This window comes from Dermacentor silvarum, chromosome 1 (genome assembly GCF_013339745.2).
Source record: "Dermacentor silvarum isolate Dsil-2018 chromosome 1, BIME_Dsil_1.4, whole genome shotgun sequence".
Taxonomy (NCBI): Eukaryota; Metazoa; Arthropoda; class Arachnida; order Ixodida; family Ixodidae; genus Dermacentor; species Dermacentor silvarum.
The window spans coordinates 150,105,001-150,128,965 of NC_051154.1; the positions used below are offsets into that span (position 1 = coordinate 150,105,001).

General features: G+C 44.7%; 3 protein-coding genes across 6 annotated transcripts in view; 2 read left to right on the forward strand and 1 right to left on the reverse strand.

The window, feature by feature from the left end:
* The window catches only part of LOC119436225 (ras GTPase-activating protein raskol-like), a 379,883-nt gene that overhangs the window by 182,172 nt on the left and 173,746 nt on the right, over positions 1 to 23,965 (forward strand). The window lies entirely within an intron of this gene.
* LOC119436231 (prolyl 4-hydroxylase subunit alpha-1) overlaps positions 1 to 23,965 on the reverse strand; it is a 404,330-nt gene that overhangs the window by 163,232 nt on the left and 217,133 nt on the right. The window lies entirely within an intron of this gene.
* The window catches only part of LOC119436227 (ral guanine nucleotide dissociation stimulator-like 1), a 105,531-nt gene that overhangs the window by 13,965 nt on the left and 67,601 nt on the right, over positions 1 to 23,965 (forward strand). For all 3 annotated transcript variants that reach the window (XM_049656412.1, XM_037703019.2, XM_049656405.1), the window contains 5 exons: positions 4,237 to 4,341; positions 6,404 to 6,600; positions 9,779 to 9,844; positions 11,851 to 12,035; positions 17,937 to 18,088. In XM_049656412.1, the coding sequence (XP_049512369.1) occupies positions 4,237 to 4,341; positions 6,404 to 6,600; positions 9,779 to 9,844; positions 11,851 to 12,035; positions 17,937 to 18,088 (705 nt within the window). The remainder of the gene's footprint in view (positions 1 to 4,236; positions 4,342 to 6,403; positions 6,601 to 9,778; positions 9,845 to 11,850; positions 12,036 to 17,936; positions 18,089 to 23,965) is intronic.

The following is a 23,965-nucleotide window of genomic DNA, read 5'->3' on the forward strand; positions in this document are numbered from 1 at the left end:
TAGAAAGTACTGTAATACTGCATGCCATGGCAGTGCTGTTGAACTCTGCAACTGACGTTGGAGACCCCCCCCCCATAATCACAAATCATACGTAGGCGTTCTGCAATGAAATTTCATTTTGGTTTAATTTGTTATGAGTAATATATACTATCGAAGCAGTTTTGGCAAAGCTGCAAGGCTGGTAATTGTAATATTTAATAAAAGACTGTAATAGCCGATAGGCAGACTATGCGAGCGCCTGGTGGTCAGTGGATATGACATAAATTCCATAACATGGCCTTCAATATTTTCAGCACACCACAGGTACTGTCTGATCTTTGAGGTCATGCTTCACTGTTTCTCGGCATTCTGGGTTCTGTGTTATGTTCAGTGGACACCAATTATGTCATGGTCTTGCTTATGTGGCATTTCTTTTTTTTAGGTGCCTTTTATGTGAGCAAAGTATTCTTCAATGCATTATGGGGCAGTGCACTTGTAATATTTATGAATCTTAAAAAGCTTGAAATTTGTTACTAAAAGTGGTTATTATTCTATATAAACTGAGGTGGATATGAAAGTTTACATCAAGACCTTCCCATTCAAATAAATTTCAAACACACAAGTGCTTTTGCTTGGCTCCCACTAAACCAATTTAAATGAAATTTCTTGATTTAAAAAGAAAAAGGAAAGTTCTAGTGATTATTGGACATTTTGCCTTAACTCTTCTCTGTCGCTACAAATTTGGACAAATAGTCATCATTACGAGATTCTCACTGTAATCACCGATACTTGGGCTATGAATAGTATTCATGATGCATCATATTCATTTCATTGTTAGTGCATCTTCATAAACATAACCTGCTTTGTTCCTGAAGTAAAAGAAAAATTAAGCACAGAATTTTCCTGATCAATCTTTGGTATTTTTGTATTATGAACATCAATAAAAAGAAAATCGGTGCTCTGGCCATTTAACAGCATCTAGTATGTTACCATACTCCTCTTGCTTTCCCTACAGACATGCAGGAAAATAGAAAAAAGATTATGACCCTTGGGCACAGCGTGTGGCAGGCCTTCTTAATGGTTCCTTAATTGCTTTCCTTAACAGGCTGCTCCAAGTAGCATATTGTGTGATTCAGAGATAAGAGGGCACTTTGTCAACTGTCGTTTACACACTCCCAAGAGCGCATCTGCAGAGATCATTAAGGATAAATTTGTCAGAGCAGGTGCTGTTGCCGATGTAGGGCATTTGAGCACTGCTGAAAAGAATGTGTTAGTGTTAAGGCTGTAGCTTCCAAAGTACCTGTGGAGTGCACTGCAGGCTACCATTTTAGAAGCAGCAGTCATGGTAACCTTAATGTTTCTGTATCGAAGTAAACCCAAGTGCAGGTGGGCATTGTAGGCTTTGTTTTGTCTGTATATAGTTTGGTGCAAATGCACCAGTGCCTCATCCATGTCATAATCATTCAAGCATGCCAGCTGAATATGAAAGCCACCTGCAGGGTTGAAAGATAGATTTTCTTTCAGTAAGAGTTATACGAAGAGCTTGGCAAGTTGGTTCTGGTTAAGAGGACACTGTACTACCTGAAAAAGACAAACTAGTGCTGAGAAAATTCAGCATGTGTCCTGTCTTTTCTGGCCCAAGTCTTTCTTTTACTAGTGCAATGTTCTCACTTTTATCAATTTCCCATCATATTTTTTCTCACAAATTTATGAGCCGACTAACTACAAAACCAACTCAAAATCTGAAAGAAGACAGTGGAAAATATGCCATAGTCACAGTTGCTCAATACTTATGTTAAAGCTCCCATGTTCATGAAAGTGCTTGAAATGCAGGGATCTATTTGTGCTTGCAGTATCTCCTACAATTATGAAAACATCAATATATTCTGTGTTGAAGGTGACAAGTGCAAGTGTTCATCAAAATGCTTGAAATGCAGTGATCTATTTGTGCTTGCAGTATGTCTTACAATTATGAAAACATCAATATATTCTGTGTTGAAGGTGACAAGTGCAAGTGTCATATTGACCCTTTTCGCGGAGCAGTTTGCTCTAGAGGAACGAGATGGCGCTTTCGGCGGCGCGCCATAAGTTGCCTCAGAGAATGCGCACGAATACGCAACCATTACTGCTTCTGCCCTGCTACTGTGTGATCAGCTGTCGGAAATGCAAGTGGGTGTTCGCTAATGTACTTTGCCCAATTCATGCTGCAAAATGTGTAACGATAAAGAAAAGACGTGTGCGGTAGTTAGCTGCAAAAATAGTGATTCACATATAAAGTATGCGAATATAAGAAATATATAAGGAACGCAATCAACCTGTGTCGCCGCTGCTACATAAGGACTGCCTGTGTTACCGGCCCTTCGCGATGCACGGCTTTCCTCGAGGATAACAAAAAGATAATTCATCTGCCTGCACTGTATAGCTGACCTCCAAAGAAAGGACTTCAACTCCTCAACGTCAGCGCTTAGGAGTGAGTACCGCTCGTTACAAAAGGAAGTAGCGCCACTTACTGGCATAGTAAGTTTCTCGCACGTTATCTACAGACATCTACCCCTACTCGCACGGGAACGTGTCGACCCTATCGCCCACCCTATCGCCAACGTATCAATAATAAGTGAATGGGCGCTCACTTAAATCATTGTGCCGATGCATGAGTGACAGTGACTACACCGACAAGACACGAATGTTGGAAGCTGAACGTTTCGTGACGGCCCACAGAATAAGCGAGGGACTGGCGATAAATTCGTCTTTGCTACAAGCTATCACGAAGTGCAGAACATTTGCATTCCAAGCTTTGTGCGCAGCAAGAAAAATCTATCGCAGGAGAGCACACCTGCGAGCGATTAGGCTGAACATAAACAATCGGATAGTGGCTGCACTGAGGAACTTTATTGAGTCAGAAACATGACAAGCTGCTGCTTCAAAATGTTTTCCAAATAGAGCACACTGATCCCGATTTAATTAGTAAGCGGAAAGTGGACAGCTTGGAATACATTTCTAGCCCCGCTTATAGTGCAAGCACAGACCGATACGCTGTTTGCGATGTTTCGACAAGGCGTAATCAGCTCTGAAAGCACTTACATGCCCTCTAAATCTGTGGCCAAAGCTTCGTGTCGTCCACACAGTCACCGTCTACGATATGAGTCGAAACGGAGGATTGCTGCGCCGCACCGGTGTCACGCGCTTACATTGTAAAGACGGAGGCAGCTGAGGCAATTAATGGACACGTGACCACGTCATTAAACACGGCAGCGCCCATGGAAGCGCCGGGAAAAGGGTCAATAAGCTTTGCATTTACTCACTACATTTACATTGCAAGAAGTGTTTCAAACCTAAATAAATCAAACTTAAAACCTATCGAACCAAAAAAAGTCAGATGGTAGTTCAGGAAGAGGCAAGTAATAATAATAATAAATTTTATGTCTCATCAATGCATGTACAGTAGACAGAGGTGGCAGGAATAAAAGCAGTAAACCACTTGACAAAATTCTTACCATCTGGGAAGCAGGCAGTGGCAGGGAAATGCGACGGACATGACAAGCATATAATGGTCGCAATGAGGGTTATGCATCCTAATTCATTGCTGTAACCTATGCGAGACATGTTATGCAGCATAAGTTAGAGCAGTAACATTACCTAGTTTACACTTGCGACATAATGTAAAACAGCACATAAAACATTGACAAAAGTAGCCTACGTAATGTTACTAACGTCCATACCGTGAAAACCTATCCTGATGTCAGGGGGCCACAGCTGGGTTAGGATAACATACTATTCCAATCTGGTTTTATGCCAAATCAGCCATTACCTCTCTGTTATAGGTATTTCTGTAATATATTGTGTCAGAAGGCGACATGCATCTGTGTGTGCGCACATCACTTTTTTTTTTTTTCTGAACATCTTACATGTAGTTCTTGGGCATGTTATAGACCTATCAATGTGCAAATCTGCACACAGCTTATGTTTGACAAATAAAGCTCTAGAAAGGCTGCATATGACTTCTTCCTGAGGGGGATCTAGGCAGTGACGTTTGTAAGTAGATTTATCAGCCATATGTAACAAACCATTTTAAATAAGCCTGGTGATGCACATCATAGGCTAGCCCTCTGTCATTGCTTTGGTTACATAATGCTTTTGTATTATGTGGAAGCTGTGCAGTGTAGGTGACTTTGCTGCTCTTTCCCTCACACCTCTGTATTGTAACTATTTCAGGTTACAGAATTACTGTTTTTTTTTTTTTTTTTTTGCTATTTACAGCAACCTTCTTGGCGCCTTTGGGGTGAAGAGAAAAGTGATGGAGCAGTCTACACAGTTTACCTTAAGAAAGTACGGTACCATCCAAGTAGCTCTCTCAGTCGACATGTGAGTGTTTTTGAGATTTCAGTTACAAAATGTTTCATCTTCCTTGCTAGCCTCTTTGTCCACCCCTTTTTCTTTGTAACAGTGACATATCTCATATGTATCTCTTGTAGCTTTTTGTCTTGGATCCATTCTCTAGCTTACTTGGGCAAATAAAAGCATTAATTGATATTCATGGCAAATAAAAGCATTAATTGATATTCATATTTTCTCTGCTTCGCAGAGCGGCTGCAATTTTTCTGTTCTTTTTTTATGTTAAAAAAATATACACTAACAGGTTATCTTATTCATCTCAACATAAAAGAACTATTGTGCTAAGGTTGCTGCATCTTTGTTTGGTTAGTATGGGGAGAATTCTTTCATGAATTTATTACGTAAGCAGATGGACTTTTCATATTCACAAATGGACCTTGACTCAAAGCTCTCCCTTTATACCGAGTGGAGTTTAGTGCTGCCCTCAACTGAAGTATACACTGTTTGGGCTTTGTTACAAAAATTTTTAGCTCAGAAATTGTTGAGGAGTGTTGTCGAAGACCAGTGACCAGTCAGAGCGACAGCACCCTGCATTTTTCTAAAGTCCAGACTGAGTGTCAAGTGGGGAGAAGGAAAGAAGAGAAGGCAGGGATGTTAACGAGAAATGAGTGTCAAGTGAAAACATTCTAGAATATGAGGGTTAAATTTTTAACCCTATCTGGAAGCATATGTATGCTATGTAGGCTAAAGGGTGCTTGGAAGATGGAAAACCAAGTTGGGAGCTAAGAAAACTTCAAGGAGAAAGGTTCTCTTCAAGTTGCTTTAATAAAAGTGTACAAGTTAAATGCTGCACTGATCACTAGTAATATTGGTGTCAGCTGCCATGATGAGCAAGACTCATGCACAAAGTGGAAATGCTTGATGTCTAGCTTGATAGAATAGCCGGTAATGAGTCCAACAAACTTTTTGTACTTCCCTCTTGTGCTCGAGAAACATTACCTGTTGGCCATCCCTGGTGCCAACAGCTAAAGTATTTAGGACAAAGCATGTTCTTGCCAGATCAATTTATGAGACATAAAAGCAGCCAAAGACCTTGAAGGATGCTTGTTCGCTGCGAGCACATGGGCACTATTGTGGCTGCCAACTTGCAATTCATATTTAATTTGTGTTTGCTAGTTAAAATTAGATAAATATTTCACTGTAGCCATTAAATGCAATAGGCCATGCTGATTGAGGAATTGCTGTGTATACAATGATGTTTTATGCCTCTAACATATATAGATCTACTTAATTGTGTGAACAAGGCATAAAATCCCTTTCTGCCTTATGCTTGGCATTTTACGCTCTAAAGCAATGGAAAACTGAATAGTTTAGTAGTTCATCCATACATTTTTTAAGGCTTGTGACACATGTGCTGGGAACATAAAACACACGGCTTATTTTTCCATGTGTTTGAGAAATATTAAAGCTGTTTAAAAATAACTGCCCATAATTACCTTCTAACCTTTGTCTTTTGATAGAGGCAAGCATTATGTTATGACTGTATTTTTACAGAAATTGTTGTAATTGATAAAAAACGAAAAGCTGTTAGCAGATGCAAATGCCAGGCCTGCAGCTTGGTAAACAGCCAGAATATTGCACATGTGCTGGCAGCCAACAAGCATCCTTTAATGTTTCTGGCTGCATTTATGTCTCGTGAATTGGTCTAGCAAGAACATGGTTTGCCCAAAGTACTTAGCTGCTCGAGAGCACGGGGTCGAATCCCTGCCGCAGCAGCTGTATTTTGATGGGGGCGAAATGCAAATACGCCTGTGTACCCTGCATTGGGTGTACGTTAAAGAACCCCAGGTGGGCAAAATTAATACAAGCCCCCTACTACGGCATGCCTCATAATCATATTGTGGTTTTGGTGCGGAAAACCCCAGAATTTAAATTTAAGTACTTAGCTGTTGGTACCAGGGGCACCTCTAAAGTGGATGGTGACAACCTACTATTTCTGGTTTTCCCCATAAAGGTTTTCTCAGAAAGGCCCCTATGCTCTGTACAGTTTTTTAGAAGGAAGATAAAGGTTCTAAAATATTTGCACATCTAGGACTCGGAGGACTCAGTATCCCACTTGGAATGGGAGACTGTACGTGTGCGAGTCATCAAGGCAGGGCCCCTGGAGGCCATCGTGGCCAACCTGGCAGATGACGAGGGGGGCCTTGAACCAACAAATGTCAATGTGTTCCTGGCTACCTATCGCTCATTTGCTACCCCTCAGCAAGTGCTGGATGCCTTCTTGGCCAGGTATGCTGTCTTGATTCTTTTGATTCAGTTCTCTTGATTAGTAGAATGCAAGGAATGCCTGCTAGTTAGTTCTTAGTAACATACGGTCGTCAACCGGTTGCACCATTTGAGGCTGCTTGATGATTCGGAGCAACAAAAATTATGCACGATTCACCAATTTAAGCGCGGACATAGTAGCGACAAGCTGTGAAAGAAACGGAAACCTCACTACAACGACAAAATGTCACATTATGGATTGCACTGGACGCTGCACAGGGTGTTTAGCACCATGTTCGAATTGGGCACCTTGGCAATACTTGAGTTGACGTCGCAACAGTCTTTGCCAGTCGGAACCCATTATCCATTTCGTGCCATCTTCCGTGGCCGCTGCTGCTAGTTGTTGCAAAATAAAAGCAACTTGCATTAATCTATGGCCTGTTAAACAGCACTTCTCGTATTCAGAGAGTGTATAACTATAATTACTCGCTGCTCGCTCACTTTTTCTTTTAGCACTTCAGCTTTCCACCACACAAGAAGCTGTGACTTTGTCTTGTGCACAAACGTAAGGCAGACTAATTTCCCGCTGAGTTTCTGGGCAAGCTACTAAGCTACCATGGGTTGTTTATACATCAAAGTAGCATACATTGTTCTTTACTTCAATGCAGTCTTTTTGAAGCTGTCTTCTTTTCCAGCTTTGCCAGAATTGGAACGAGACTTGAGGTGGGCATTGGCCACTTTTCTGTCGATTTAGCCATCTACTATTAGTTTAAACACACATGACATTTTTCACTTCAAATTTAGAGCCTTTTGTGTGGTCAGCACGGGGGAAGAATAGACAGGTGTCTAAATGTCACTGCTGTCTGCGGAGCGAGCTGATTACGACTCTGTTCGCACTTCCTTCCTTCACCGTCGATAGTGCTGTAGTATTGGGGTCATCACTTTCTGTTGTCTGCTAGTGGCGTGAGGCCCTGCACTTACGTATTTCGCTGCAAGGTGGCCTTATAATGCACAATGTTACTTTATCTGTGGCACTACTAGCCCTTGTGGAGATGGGTTTGCACAAGGCTCACCCTACGAGCGACGGTCAAGAAAGGGCATGACGCTCCTCCACTCCGCAACACACAAAGGGGCTATGGCAGGGTTCGTCGATTCTCCGACACGACGCAGAGAAAGCTCCCGAGTCAGATCGCCAATAATCACGGGTTTATTCATCCAACATACAGCACAGTGCGACAGTCACGGCCCTGACGGGCAAAGGCTCACCGCAAGACCGATTTGAGTACGCGTGCCCGCTGCGCTAGGGCTAATCGGGTAGCGGTCTACCAAGCGCAAGAACGAGGAGTCGCAAGAGCAAAAGTATCGCGTAACCAACTCATTGCGAGCCTGTGAGCATCTGCCGCGGGGATCAAGCGCTTGCCAGAGGAGAGCTCGGGTGGAGAGGCAATAGAATATAGGTATTTCTATTTGTTTTGTTCTCCCCTGAGACTGTAGACAGCTTTCCATAAGTTCAGCAATATTCTAACCAAAGAAAATTAACTGCCTGTGCTGGCAACATGCTAACAGTTTGACAAAGCTGCACTTAATGAACGGGGAAACAGGGCACCTCTTTCATGCGAGCATGAAAGAGGGGCCCTGACAGACCAAGACGTTCAGTTATATAACAGTAGAGACAGATGAAATGTGTGCAGTACCCCAGCAGTGCATGGTGATTTAATTCAGTCTTGACTAGGGAAGAGAAATCCTACAAAAACTCAGCTACTCAGTTGCTAGCGTCACCATGTTGCTTCACAGTGTGCACCCAGAGTCACTTGCCTCCTATTCGTCTGCACTCGCCTAATGTCGGCAAGGAATGCGTATTGTCCTATATGTACAGAGTAAAATTCGCAGTTGTGCTATTGTTACACAGTAAAACCTCATTAATTCAACCCTCAATTTGGCAAATTGAATAATTCGGACTCTTCCTCTGGTCCCGGCAGGCATGTGCATTATTTAATGCAATCAAACTCTCATTAATTCGGACGTATTTGTCACATCGGCTAATTTCGACAATCCTTGGAGCTCGGTGAGCACGGAGTACTGGAAATGTGCAACGCAAAAGAGCAAAAATGGGACTAACGTCCAACCGAAATTAAGTGGCGGAGTCAGCGTCGTCGTAGTATCGGTGGAATCGTTCGTGAATGACAGCAATGCCGGAACGCTTTGTGCCTATTTGTGCCTTAAAAGCTTTTATTCTTGTGTTTCCTGCCGCGCATAACACAGCGTTGGCCGCATGCCTTCATAACTGCGTGCTAACCAACCATGATCGCGTTGATAACAACTGCAGTTTCATCTGCAGAGGTTGCGACAAACAGTAGTTCTGTTTTGACTGGGTGCATGCGTCGGCCGCATGCCTTCAAAACAATGTTTCATCGACAGTTGCAGAAAGCGATAGTTTCGTTTTGACTCTGTGCAAAGCTGTTGTGGGTGAAGAGCACCGGCTACATCGTGATGGACAGATGATCTGATGGCAACCAGCTCACTGGCGAAAAAATAATTGGGATGGGTGTACCTTTGTCAAAAGCGTCTCTCGGGTGAAGTCGCGCCGCTGCCACGGAATTTGCGAGGTCTTTGCCGCTGCAAGCTCTAATAAGTCATGAGATGACGAGAATTGAAGGTTCTGCACTGCTTTTGTGCAAAATAGAAACAGGATTTGCTGATTCATTTAGTGAACAAAAGCATGTTGACATAGTAAGCATTCGTTTATTGTTTTCTTGACACCCTCGATAATTCAACATTCAGTTAATTCGGGCATATTTTTCGGTGCCGTAAATTCCAAACTAACAATATTTTACTGCAGATGCTTTTGGAGATCTTTAGGGAAGTGCCTTCAGCTTTGCCCATAGTGATTGTGCAATGAGTTCTTTATTGGTTTGTGTACTCTGTGATGCATAGGACTACTACCTGGATGTTTTTGCTTTAAAGAGCTCAAGAGATTATCTGAGTTGCGTATTGATAGGGGAACTTCTGAACCTCTGTGTTCTCAATTATTGGTGCATTGAAAGGTCAGTTTATCTGGCTACTATGCAATCTCCCGAAGCTTGTAGGTGCTTTCGTTCAAGAGACCTGTTATCTCAGTTTTGTGAACTCGCTTTCAAGTGATACGTGTTTGTGATTAAGGCTAACTTTTTGCTGCTTCTGTAAATAACTTGCCTGTTTGCAGGTTTCGGGAGCTGAGGAACCGGGATGGTGCAAAGGGCCTCAGTGCAACATCTCAGCGACATCACCAGTAATTGAGTGCCATTTTCTTTATGATCTTTTATGAGAGCACCTTTCAGCTTAATCATGTTGGCCAGCTCAACATTCACTGCAGCAATCAAGAAGTATAAAGCACCAGGAAGATTAAAGGGAAGTTCATTATAAATGAACTTTATTATTCAAATTCATGGTCATATTTACAAAGACCAAACATTCACTTGATGTTTCAAAAGCATACAAAGGCCTGTTTGTACTGTCAGACGTAGTGAGCACGGTGGTAGAATAGAAGTGGCCCAACAGTGCAGCTTCGCCAATGCGCACTGTTGGGCCTAACAGTGCGTAAAACAGTAACAGTAAACAGTTACAGTAAAAACATTAACCTAAACTTGCATGGGTTCTCAAAGTGGGTTCCGCGGAACCTACGGGTTCCGCAGGCCCCTGCTCGGGGTTCCGCGAGCCACTGATAAATTTTCCCTGGTCCCGCTCTCGACAAGTGTCTAAAACGGCGAACACGAGGTGCGCTTGATCCAAAGAACCTCCATTACCCATGTCCGAGTGTCAAAAAGCACATCACAGCGCGTAACAGCAACGCGCGAACTGCGCAATAAATACGCAAGCAGCTTTTAGCCACCCAACCTCTGAGAACGGGCAGCGCGCCTAAGCCTTCGCACTTGAATCTCGGAGGCCGTAGCTTGCCGCCTTTCTCCTATTTGTAGATAGGGTAGGTGCCGATAGCGTGCGCACTGACGTATACGTTGGCGGAATAATAATAAAAAAATAAATCCGCGGAGCATCGCAAATGCGCGCCGCAGAAGAGCAATAACGGCGTAGCGTCCAACCGAAACGAACCGGCGCAGTCCACATCGCCGTGGTCTTCAGCGGCAATCGTACGCGGCACGTGACTGACAGCAACGCCGAAGCGCTTCGTGCCTAATTGTGCCTTTAAAGCCTTTATTCTTGCGTTTATCGCCGCGCGTAACACCGCGTTGGTGGCTAGCCGCGTGCCTCCGTAAGTGCGTAGTCGCTATCTCTGGTCGCGTCGATAACCACCGCAGTTTCGTCCGCAGCGGTTGCGGCAAATAGTAGTTTCGTTTTCACTCGATGCGCGCGTCGGCTGCGTGCCTTCACAACTGCGTCGTCGCCTCCCATGGCAGCGTCGATAGCGACCGCAGTTTTGTCCGCACTTCTTGCAGCGAATTGTAGTTTCGTTTTGCCTTGGTGCGTGGGTCAGCCGCCTTGCCTTAACAGTAAAGTCGCCGTCCATGATCGCGTCGATAGCGGCCGCGGTTTCGTCCGCGCTTCTTGCGGCGAACGGTAGTTTCGTTTTGACTTGGTGCGTGCGTCAGCCGCCTGCCGTAAAGTCGCCGTCCATGATCGAGTCGATAGCGGCCGCGGTTTCGTCCGCAGCGGTTGCGGCAAGCAGTACTTTCGCTTTGACTCAGTGCAAAGCTGTCGAAGATAAAAAGCACCGGCTACATCGCGATGGACGGACAATTTGTTGGCGAGCAGCTGAGTGGCGAAAAAATAATCAGGATGTGCACCTTGAAGCATAGCGCGTCTCAGATGAAAACGCGCGCCGCGAAGGATGTCGCGAGGCCTTCGCCGCTGCTAGCGCTAATCAGTCATGCGATGAAGAGAATTTCAGCTTCCGCACTGGTCTTGTGCTAAATAGAAACAAGATTTGACGATTCATTGAGTAAATAAAAGCGTGTTGACGTAGTGAAGCATTTGTTTATTGTTTTCTTGATACCCTCGATAATACGACATTCGGTTAATTCGGCGGAGGGGGGGGGGGGGGGTTCCTTGGCACTTTATGGAGCTTAGTAGGGTTCCCTGGGATGAATGTAGTTGAGAACCCCTGACCTAAAGGTTAATGTTTTTTGCTGAGGCTTTACTGTAGCTAATTGACCACCTAGTTGGTCTTTGTCATTTAGGACAGCACAAGAGAAAACTGAAGGAGTGTGTCTCTGCTACTACTCTGTACTCCATATGCAGTGATAAAGGTGCTGAGGTCAAGCAAAGTTTGTGTTTGTTCAGGTCATTGGTACAGACTCTGGTGGTGTGGCTGGACATGTATCCAGAGGACCTGTACGAGCCACCACAGTTCTCAGTGCTGCACCAGCTGGTGGCTCTGGCTCAGGCACAGCTGGAACCAGGTTCAAGCCTGGAGTTGAGAGCTAAGCACCGACTACAGCAGTTCATTGCAAGGGATCTTGAAAAAGGCAAGTCTCGAATCGTATGCAACTCGCCTTGGTAAAGGAATAGCGATTTCTTATTCCTAATTGTTGTTGCACAATAACACAAGCTGTAGTCTTCTCAAATCTTTATGGTTGAAGAAAAATTGATCTGGGTTGTAGCCTTGAACCTGGAGCTACCACCACTATGTGCCAACTGACTGCTTCACTGTGCTTAGTGGACAATTACAAGATTGAGCCATTCAACAACTCAAGGTAGCAGCAACGTTGGTTTACTTATGATGTGCACTTATATCTTGTGCCTGATGCAGTAGACCGTCATTAATTAAACTCCAGCTCATTAGATTTTTTGGTCAAATTGATCCCCACCGAAGGTCCGGGCTGCCTTCCATACATTTGTATGAGCCAAAACCTTCATTTTTTTTCGATCCTGAAATTTATCCTCTTTAGATACAATAGACTTTCCATAATTTGATTCCGTTTAATTCGATTTTTTGGTTAGTTCATTCTGGACCAAAAGTCCCAACCGGAGCCCATGCGTTTCTATGGGCTCAAGCTTTTGTTATTTCGATCCTAAGTTTGACCTTTGCTGGATAATTCGAACTTGGCCAATAAGCACGCACGTGCCTGGCCCCTATGGTGACCCCATTAATGACGCCTTTAGTGGCAGCGTCTGTCTCAGTGGAGCTTAGGGGACAGTAAATATGTTGAACACACGTCATCTTCGTCGAAAACGCCTATCTTCGGCCTCTGCTAGGAAGGTTTTTAAGCAATAATCATAGATCACAATGTCTGATTACAGTATTTATGCAATTCTAATGCACACCCCGTTTTTTTTTTTTTTACGATAATTGAGCCGGAAATTGCCTGCGTGGTGCAATGGGATGCAAAACCAAAACTTCCTTTGTAGCATTTGTATGCTTTGCCGCATAACACGAATGCACTGCCGCGAAGCTGACTTTAGAAAAACCGGCCACCTCTGTGCAACTTGAATTAGAAGCTTGCCCACTTACGAAAAAATTGGGTGCACGTTAGACTTATACTCGTTTAAGAGGTTTAATGTCATTTCTACATAGTTTTATACTTTGGACACACATGTGGGCGCACATTTGATTCAGGGGTGTGTTAGACTCTGGCAAATGCTGCCAAATGAATCGGTGGTGCGTTTTGGCTTTTTTTTTCTGCACCTTGTTTAATTTGACCCGCCAGATAATTTGATCAAATTCATTGGTCCCGTCAGTGTGGAATTAACAGAAGTCGACTGTAATTTGAACTTGACTGGTCGGCACAAACGTACCTGGCCCCAATGTTGTGACCCAATGTCATGATCCCGATGGCTGCAGCATCCGTCTTGGTGGTGCTAGCAGTGCTAGGGGACAGTGATTGTCAAAGACATGTCCCGTTGAAAATGCCTATTTTTGGTCTACCCAAGGAAATTTTTCAAGCAAAAGCAGCAAGCGTGATTACTGTACAGTCAACGTTTTTTTGGACTCCCTAGGCGCCGCGAAAATGTCAGAAAAATCGGGCAGTCGAAAAAAATGAATGCATGCCTTTTACTGCCTCTAAGGGCTCAAATCGCCACGGGCACGTCCGAAATAGCTCTGCAGGTCTGCCAGTACACTTATTAGGCGTGTCATAGCTCGTACTGATAGCAGGCGGCGAGTGCACGTGTGTATAATTAAGGAATACATACTAGGTCCCGTAACAATTGCCCCTTCCCACTCTTGATATGCTTTACTGCAATAATTATTGTATGCTTCACTGCGTAACGCTGCTGTATTGAGGCAAAGCGAACTTTCGGGAACTGGCATTATGCAACACGTCGTGCTTTCCGAGTTTCCCAGACATTAGCGAGGATTACAAAGGCGGAGTTGGCGCCATTGCTAATAGCGGTGCATTGTTTAAATGAAAGACACTGCAGCGAACATAAAAAAGCTTAATAGCGAACGTCGAAGCAGCTAGGCCTAGCGTTGCTGCGGTGATGGCTATGGCTGCCAGCAAATCTGTGTGCGAGAGCGGCAGTTCGAGGAGGCAAGATAATCAAAATGGTGGCGGCTACGATTAATGCCATTTGGGACCTGCACTTATGGCAAAAATTCCAGAAAATAGGACGGCGAAGGTTTTTTGCGTCCAAAATTTCGGACGTTTTTATACATTGACTCAATAGGGTACATGGCGGTGCCGGGAAGGCATCTGAATTATCGGGCATGTCTGAAAAATCGGCGGTCCGGAAAATCGGTCATTCCCTGTATTGGCCTCTTTGTAACACACACATTTTTTATTAATTTTTTTTTCAAGAAAACTTGTCCACAAATTCTCTGCACGATGCAGTCGGACACGAAACTGTGTTCGCAAGAGCCTCCCATCAGAGCCAGCATCATCATTGTCGTATCAAGACTGCAACAGAAGTTTTTCGCATAGGATAGCAGCGATAATGTACCAGTTTGTTTTTGATCACAAAAGCTCATTAAAAAGATAGACTATTTTACTTTCTAAGCTGCCGGCAACGAAGTGTGGTCAGTTTTTGGCATTTCCAAAAACTGCATGTGTCACAGGACGAGCTAGCGAAGTGGTTCGTCTAGCCTTGGGTCACCATTCCGTTGAAATCGTTGTGTAGTCACTCGATGACTGCAGAACATCCAACGTGCAATGAACCATGTGTAAGACATGTTGTGATCCATAGACACTGATAAAGTGCTGTGTCAGAGTGTGAATGATGAACATTAGGCATAAATAAATTTCCACTCTGTGAAGATGAACTTTCCTGGTTTCAGCTATTTCTGATAGCTGGAATCGAATGCATGCTACATTTTTTTTTAAATTAGGAGTGCATTAGATTACTTAGTTTCAGAGCTGTCATTTTAGTTTTGTACTTCTAACCCATAAAAACAGGGTGCATGTTGGATTTGCGGGCATGTTAGGATCGGGCAAATTCTGCCAAATGAAACAGCAGTGTGTTTGGGAACTTTTTCTGCCTCTTCTGTAATTTGCCTCGCCAGATAATTCAATCAATTTCTTCTGTCCCGTCAAAGAAGAATTAACGGAAGCTGACTGTACAAGTTTGTGGGGCTTGTGTGGTCTCACACTTGCTCTTGGGACAAAGTAACAACAACACAATAGTGCCAACGATCAAAAGGCCATTTATTGCACCATTCATCGGCTAATGCCTGCTAGCCGAACTACTACCCATAGAACATGCTGATGGACGCACAAAAAATGTAAGATATTCGACTCACCGTGACCGGATAGCAAGCGAATATGTTTGCTCCGACGCTGGATATCCGCCTAACTCTTCGCGTGTACAGTCACACGAACGGCAGCGCGTTCAAACGATCGAGTTTGTCCATTCCAGTGTCCCGCTCTGAAGCCTTTCTCGGAAATGGTCCCGTGAAGCGTCGGCCAGCGGTCGCGAGATGACCACGCATGCGTAAAGCCACGCGGCGAAGCTGGATTACTGGGGATAGGAGCTATGCGGGGAAAACATCGGGGGACACGTGAGAGTCGTGCATCCCCACAGGCTGCACTGGCCATTCCCCCCCCCCCCCCCCCCCAAGCATGTTGCCTTGTGGAGGGGTTTTGCAAAGAACCCAGGGCCTAATTCTGTGTTATAGGTCTTATGGGCACATCCAAAGATAAGGCAAGGTTTAGCAAACCAACAATAGAATCTGTCTCGGAGATCTTTTATATCTATATTTAGCTCTACTCTTCCTCGAGGCTTTCTGTCACATGAGAAGAATGCAGTGGGTGGCTACTGAATAGTTGCTCAGTCAATAAAGCAGAGCTAGAATCATGTGAATACCAGTGGGGCCTTCAGTCATGGGAAATGAAATTGTAAATACTATATTTTCTGGTGTATAAGGCTTTTTTTTTTTTCAGAATTTTTCTTCAGTGCGTCTTATGGAACGGTGCGACTTTAAGTACTTTTTTTCCAGAAAAACTGCCGCCAAAATCGGATTTGATGTTATGGCCACGCGAAGCGCGCTGGTTGACTTAATTGCTACAGGTTCTGTGCGCGCTATCGAGGTACCAGGTTCTTCTCGTGATGGAGTTCCCGAGCTCTACGTGAGAAGGACGAAGTAGCAACACAAGCAGCGGCAGGCCGACCACTAGCCAACTGACCCCGAAGTCATTGCACCTGCAGATCGCTGTCAAGATACGGCACGTGCCGCTGCCCAAAGTATGTAGTTGCTACCAGAGTAGAAGTCGTGCCCCTCCCTCCCGCGTCACCTTCCCGCTTTCCTCCCTTGTGCGCGATTCGGCTCACCGTCGCACGCTTTCACTTGCACATGCAGCATACGATGCGTGGGGACGATGTTATTGCCCTCGGACTTTATACGGAACATCGCGGCAACCATGACGGCAGAAATGCACCTACAGTGTCCGTATCATTGCTATCGCAATTATATAAGAAATATATGGCACCCATATACGCGTGACCCACATTCACGGAGTGAAATGTCACTAATTTTATTTTTATCGCTGACCGAATGAACAGGTGCGTCTTATACACTGGTGTGACTTAGATACGCTTTTTTTTTTCTTCTCCCCCCCCCCCCCCCCCTGGAAAAACTGTTGTCTTGAGGGGGGTGCGTTTTATACAAAGGTGCGACTTATAGACCGGAAAATACAGTAGGTACGTAGCTTGTAATAGTATGAGACTTAGTTTAAAGCATGCTTTATGACAATGTAACTGTAGTAGCTGTTCTCAAAGGTCATTTCTGAAAACTAATTGCGAACATTATGGTAAAAGCATTGCCAGTTAGCTCATTTTGTTTGCATGAAAACCTCACCGTATTTTTTGTGAGTTTTAGCACTCTTGTTGTAATGTGACATCTCTAATCTATTTGCATTCCTGAAACATCTTTGCTACACTTACTAGTGCTTTCAGTATTATTCTCTACAGGCATAATTCACACCTAAAGAAACTAGAGCTTCAGAGCAGAAACCAGATTTATACACATTACAGAAAAAGGTAACCAGTTACAATTACAATTCATTAAAAATATAATTGATTAGTTACCAATTACTGCCCCACAAATGTTACTGAGCAATTACTTAAAAGTAATCAATTATGTTTGTTTCCTCCCAACATTTGACGTTGCACAAATGCAGTGAATAGAATGAGCTCGCCTGGCCCTTTCGGTGCGTCCTCTGCAGCCCTTGACACATTATTTATCTTCAGTAGCAACTGATTTTCAAAATTTTCATTACTTATTTTCTCTCGTTTTCTTGTGAGGACATCAACAGTGACAGTAAAAACTGGCTCAATGTGTGCACTGGGGGAAAGTCGATGTTGTAATGTGTGAATACCGGACGGGCAAATCGGCAAACGAATGTCTTGGCTATTCATTGGCAATGGTAAAGGTGAAATCTAAACTCTCTGAATATGAGCATTCTGGTGTGATAATGCTTGCACTGCATAAAAATGCGAAACCATTGAGAGGTGAAAAATGCAGTGCTGACAATACTGGCCGTGTGTGACCAGCCTTTAAGATGAAGAAATGAATACTGAGCGCCGGGTTTGCCTGTTTGAACATGCACATTCACAAGGCTGCTACGTGGCATGACTGAGGGCGTTCTACTATAGTTCCCGCGAAATTCACTTGCTCGAAGCTGCGGCACCTGTTACAACTTGTGTCGTCAATAAAGGAACTGTTCACATGTAATCGGTTGCTGAAAAAAGTAACAGTATTACACTTCACTGATTACTTAGTTAAAAAGTAATTGGTCATTTCAAAAACTACCAAAAAATGTAGTTGATTACAAGTAATCAAATACATGTAATTCGTTATGTACAAGTCTTGAGGAAACCCCTCGAATTGCATTTTAGTATGGTTGGTGGACAGAAATTACTGTTCAGAAAGTTTTGCAGTAATAAGTGAAATACTCTAATAGCTGGGGGCGTGCTTGTTTGGTTGCATGGGCTAGATGGGCCATTCTTCAAGCCACCGCCTTGGAGTGCGGTATTTGGGAGCAATTGGCCAGGAGCACAGGCCAGGGCCCAGGTGGCTGGAGGACCCCTTTGGTTGCAGGACTTGGATGAAGAACACATCGCCTGCCAGCTAACTTGGATGGATGCGGTATGCTCTTTAGCTTGTCAGTTCACACTGGTTTGCACAAATTTCAGTAAAATGGTGATGTTTTTTTGTGTGTGCATGTGCACGTGCATGTGCGTGTACACATTTGTACTCCATTTTTTCTCCTAGTATGCACTTGTCACCTTGTTGACTCCAGTGCTGTTGCGAAGTCTCAGGAGCTTGTCCAACGACGGTATTCAACGTGGTAGCATGCTGATGCACCACCACAGCCACGCTACCAAAGTAGCTGGGGCAGCGAGACAGAGGCGCATATTTAGGGAAATGAAAAGCTTATACAGAGTGTTTACATACCAGATGTTTCATAAAATGTATTCAAAATTCCTTAAATATAGGGAAGATGCGATACCGTATATGCTCGCATGATGAAGGCACTTTTTTTCCCGAAAATTATGTGCCAAGTTGGGGGGGTGCGTTCATTATTCGGGGTAAAATTATGAGCGATTTTCATTTTTTCCGCGGCCACCTCTAAAAAAGTTGGTTTCACCCGAAAGGTGAACCATCGATTGCGATAGCAAATGCGTAGACAGCTATATACTAAGTAAGGATAGTAGTTTTATCAGCCGTATAAACTTGCAAACATTTGCTATGTTAATAAGCACAGTGTCAGCGCGCAAAGGCAAACATGAACTTATCACACTCGATGACTGCATGCGGACAATCGCTGTCAAAATGCTGGCGTGAGGAAGTGCGGCAGCAACAGCGAGCAAAGTGACCTTCGTGCTGTGTATCGCTTCAACGTAAACTGGGCGGTGAGAACGGAGCACGCACAAAGGTAACAGCTGCCGTCGCACCTAGACTCAGCCCCAGACACAGATTGCTTTCAACATGGGGTGCGCGCAACCGCACAATGCGCAATTGCTGCGTCGCTGCCGCCCTCCCTCCCGTCGCCATGCGCGCAACGGAATACGGCATGTTTGCTCCCCGCTTTCCTCCCTTGAACGCGGGAGATTGAGCCGCGACCGTCGGCACCGACGGCAAAAATGCGCCTGGAGTGTCCATGTAATTGCAATCGCAATAAAAGTAGGAGACACACTGTACAATTCGGCGTCCAATACGGCGTGCGATACAATCGTACCCGCTGGATTCCGTATCAGACGCCGAATCATACCGTGTCTCTCCTCACGGCAGCAAGTTCAGGGTTGTCGGGAAATGGGGGGATTGCCCATGGCCCTCTGCCTCGGCACACCGAGCCCCGTGGTTGGCGCATGCCTGCGCATCAACCGCGGTCCGGTACAAGCTCGAGGAAACAATAGACGACAACCACGTGTACACTCGGAAAGCATTTATTACGACTGCAACTAACACTTCGAGCAGGCCAGCTAGCTATAGTTGACATCGCTGAGGGTTCCCTCGAAGAGAGTAATACACTAGGTAAGAAAGGGCTTCCGACTTACCAACTAGGGAATATGAAGAGAGGGGGGGGCCGCGGCGATTGCCGCGGCTAGAACGCGGTTGACTAACCATGTGCGGGAATACGGGAGCGGCGGCGACTTCCGCCATCGCCGCTTGCTGAGGACCAAAGAGACCTGGGCGATGTCCGCGGGATCTCACGTGACCCTCCCGGTGGCGCTGCTAGCGCTTGCGATTCCCGTCCGCCGCCCGCAGAAGGAAAGTTTCCCCTCTGCCAACTCTCCCTGGCGCGTATGCGTCAGCCGCGACGTTCGCTGCGCGTGCGGCGGTCATGGGACCCGAGGGTTCCCACAGGGTGTGTTCATTATGTGAGGAAAAGAGAGAACATACTTCTTGATTGGAAGAGTGGGGGGGTGTGTTCATTACGCGAGTGCGTTCATTATGCGAGTAAATGCGGTAATAAAAGAATTTCCTCAGGATTGCTTTTATCAAAGAGGCATACTTTCTAAAGTGGCTCGAGGTAATAATTAGACCATTAATTATGGAATTTATACTCATCAACATTTTAAACAATAGAGCCAGACACTCTTCCTCAATGCAAGACTTGAAGCATGTCATCCATAGAGTTTGTAAGTGTTTCCAGACATGCAAAAAATTACGCTGCTCATTTCTGCAGCTTAAGGAATTGCAGCTAATTTCACCCAGAAAACTATAACTGAACTGCCAAAGAGTGAACGTGACACACTGTTACCAGACGCCCATGAGTGACATGACCACTTATGGCTCACCGTTGAATGAGCATGAAGCGAGCAAGATCGCAGCTTGATACCAACCCTTGCTTTATGCACACCCAACAATGAGGCATGAATAGTCACGTCACTCATGGGTATCTAAATCACATTATGCTTGATCTATCCAACTAAATATGATAGCATTTTTGTCCATGCTTTTTTGCATGTGCTTGTATAAACGTGATGTGCCACCGAGACAGCGCTTAGGAAAAGCCAGTCAACAGTGCCCTCGAGGCTGTGTTTAAGGGTTTCGGGTAGTGCAAAACGCAAGGCCCTGCTAGGTGAATTCGATGTGCTGCGGTATATCTCCTTGTCTGAGCTGTGCTTCGGTGGGCATTTTGGAGAAATTTGTGCATGGGAGGCTTTGTAGCATGCCTTCCATTGCAGTGGAAGCAAAGTGCTGTGCCAAATGAATGATATGACCACTGTTAAGATCGAAGTGCCTTCCCGCAGCTCGTCCCCCAGCTTGCGCATTGTTCTTAGCGAAAACACCTGTGTACTTAGATTTAGGTGCACATTAAAGATCCCCAGGTGGTCCAAATTTCCGGAGTCCTCCACTACGGCGTGCCTCATAATCAGATCGTGGTTTTGGCACATAAAACCCCATAATTTAATTAAATTTAAATTTAGCTCGATCTCCGGGAACTGCCACTATCACGGCAGCATGGCAGACATGGCTAGTGCGCCGAAGCTAATTTGCCACGCAAACCGTGCTTCTCCCTCCTGGGGTCGAGTCACCACACGAGCAAACTCTACCGGGACGTGCCGTGACTGGCTTCCCAAATGGCAGCCCCCGCGCGCCCTCTCCACTTGAGCTCTCTTCAGCTGAGCACTGCATCGCCGCGGCTCCTCAGAAACATTTCTTTTTAAATAATGATGCTGGGCGAATGAAAATTCTACCACTTGTACAGCTTGATCTCTTCATTCGAAATCTACTTTTAGTTTTAGGACATCTCGATGCTTTCATGTCCTAAGTGCCATGCATAAGTGAGAAGCAGTGCACGTTTGTGCAGCTGCTGGACATAGCAGTTAGCATGATAGAGCAGTGCAAAATTATTTTTCCTATCCCTAACACTCCACTGAGTGCTAATAAGCAAGATAATGTGATTCCCTTTACAGGCAACATTTTAAGAGAATTTCGTATCTGGTGCTTCATATTCAGTGGCTGGTGCCCGAGTACATTAAAAATTTTCATCCTCAAAAAAATAGTTATTGCTTTAAATCCTAGATAAGTGCATTGTACATATCCTAAAAATTACGCCCATCAAATGTGGTCTTGATTGGAACACAATAAGTACATAAAATGTTGTGCACAAACGCCTTGTTTTGCCCAAAATATGAAGTTGAGAAAAATGCGATTGAAAGTTATAAAAGTTGTTTACTTCTGTTAATTATTATTATTACTTCCCGGGAAGATTGTGATGCGGCAAAGCTAACCTTGGAGAGAAAAAGCTTAGGCCTACCACCTTGCACGAGCCCAATGGCGTGCGACACCGCAGTTTGACGCATCGCGCGCTTGAAAATGTGTCTTATCTGTGCCTTTTCTTGCCACCTCGAGTGCTTTAACCGAGTTTATTATACTTTTCCCGATCATTTCTGGCTCTGATTTCATCATATGTGAAATAGGAGAGATCAATGTTGCTGAAACAACTAAAAACACAAAACCTGTTTCTTTAATGAAAATCGCCGTTTTTTGACCCGCCTCTCCCCTTAAGGGGTGATAGCCATGAAAATTAGGATAGACAAGGGAAATTGAAACATCGCATACCAATGTTGACTTGTTCACCATCAAATATGACGATTGGAGCGTGCAAGAAATTTAATTATATTGGTGCATGTGTTTAACTTTCTATTTGCACATCTGAAGTGCAGTATCCTGACTGCGCATTTGAAGACCGAAGTGGAAAATGCCATATATGTTGCTCTTGTAATAGACGAACGCCAAAGTTGCAGTTAGACTTGTCTATAGTATGTCCGGTGCTCCCTGAAAAAATTCGTCTACGAGCATTACTTTGGATTCTTTTTATCTCCAGATAATCACCCACTGCGGTGGCTCAGTCAGCTAAGGCGTTGCGCTGCTGAGCACGAGATCGCGGGATCGAATCCCGGCCGCGGCGGTCGCATTTCGATGGAGGGTAAATGCAAAAATGCCCATGTGCTCGTGTTGTAGTGCACGTTAAAGAACCCCAGGTGGTTGAAATTAATCCGGAGCCCTCCACTACGGCGTGCCTCATAATCAGGACTGGTTTTGGCACATAAAACCCCACGAAGATCTCCAGATAATCTACTGCCTGCGATGTTAAAATTCGTATAATATATGTAGTTGGATGCGAATTTTAAATTGCTTAATTTATTTCGTCTCAGGATTATCCGACACTATATTTTAAGTAAAAAAATTAAATGTAACGTGAATGTAACGACACGTTCGAATCTTCGAAGTGTAACTGGAACGCGTTCCTTTCGCATTAAAGGAACTTGTAACGGGAACTCGTTTCAAGATTGGGAAGGAATTAGGAACGAGCTTTCGTTCCTGTTTTAAAGGAACGCGTACAACACTGGTATCATGTTATTACACTCATCTGATGCCAAGCTTTCCTTCCTTATTTTCTAATTGCACTGCCTAGTAGGGGCTCTTCAGATTAAACTAAGTTATGATCATCAAACAGTCGAACCCACTTATAACAATATTCAAGTGCCACGAAAATTTCATTGTTTTAATCGGGTTGCATGAAAAAAAAAAGCAATATGGGGGATGACAGAGCTGTTGTGAGAAAACTATAATGGCGGGGAGGCCCACCACCTTCCTCAATCTCACTACTGATTGTGTGAACTTGTTTAACTGTAACTCTGCTTCCTGCGCTCTTAGATGGTGTGTAGCAAGCTGTTGGTGTTAAAAAAATGGTACTGCTATAACAACTGCAAAGAGGGGTCACTAGCGGCAAGGGCCGTGCGAGCTCTGCTGAGCCATTGCTTTGGCGGCCTTTAAAAATTGTGTACCGTGCATTGGGGGCACGTTAAAGATCCCCTGCTGGTCAAAATTAATCCAGACCCTAATAAAAGTTTTTCATACATCTATCCATCCATCCATCTCCTACTACGGCGTGCCTCATAACCAAATTGTGGTTTTGGCATGTAAACTCCAGAATTCAGTTCAATTAAAAAATGCGAGAAGGTTGCTGCTGGCAGCCTCTCAGCTTGAGAAATCCAGAAGAAACGCTGGGGTGAGATTGCCACAAGCATCTCGCCACGTACTTCTCACTGGCTTGCACGAGAAAACCCCATGTCTGTCAGCCTTGCTTGCTTTATGCAAAGCTTGCTGACATCCTTCTCCAAGGCATCCAGGTGCATCACATAGTTCAGCAGCCTGAGCACACGAGGGTTGGACCCTCCCACATTTAACCGTGCGTGGCTTAGCCGTGTTCGGGGAAAAGGGGATCCTGGGGGTTGAGCCGATACTGGGAGTTTGGACCTTTATTGCCCCCTGGCAGAGGCAACACACTTCTTTGGCCTCCGCTTCATGTAGAAGGCACCCCCGGACTGACCCGCCCGGGGAAAATCGGTAGTTGCCTTTTCCTGTCCCCCTCTCCAATCTGCGTCTTTCTCTCTTCCTTTCAATCTTTCCTGTCTTCTCCTCTCTTCTATTTACTTCCGACTTTCCGGGCAGCGAGGGTTAACCTTGTGTGGGTGGCCAACCTTGAGTACTCCAGATTGGGTTATA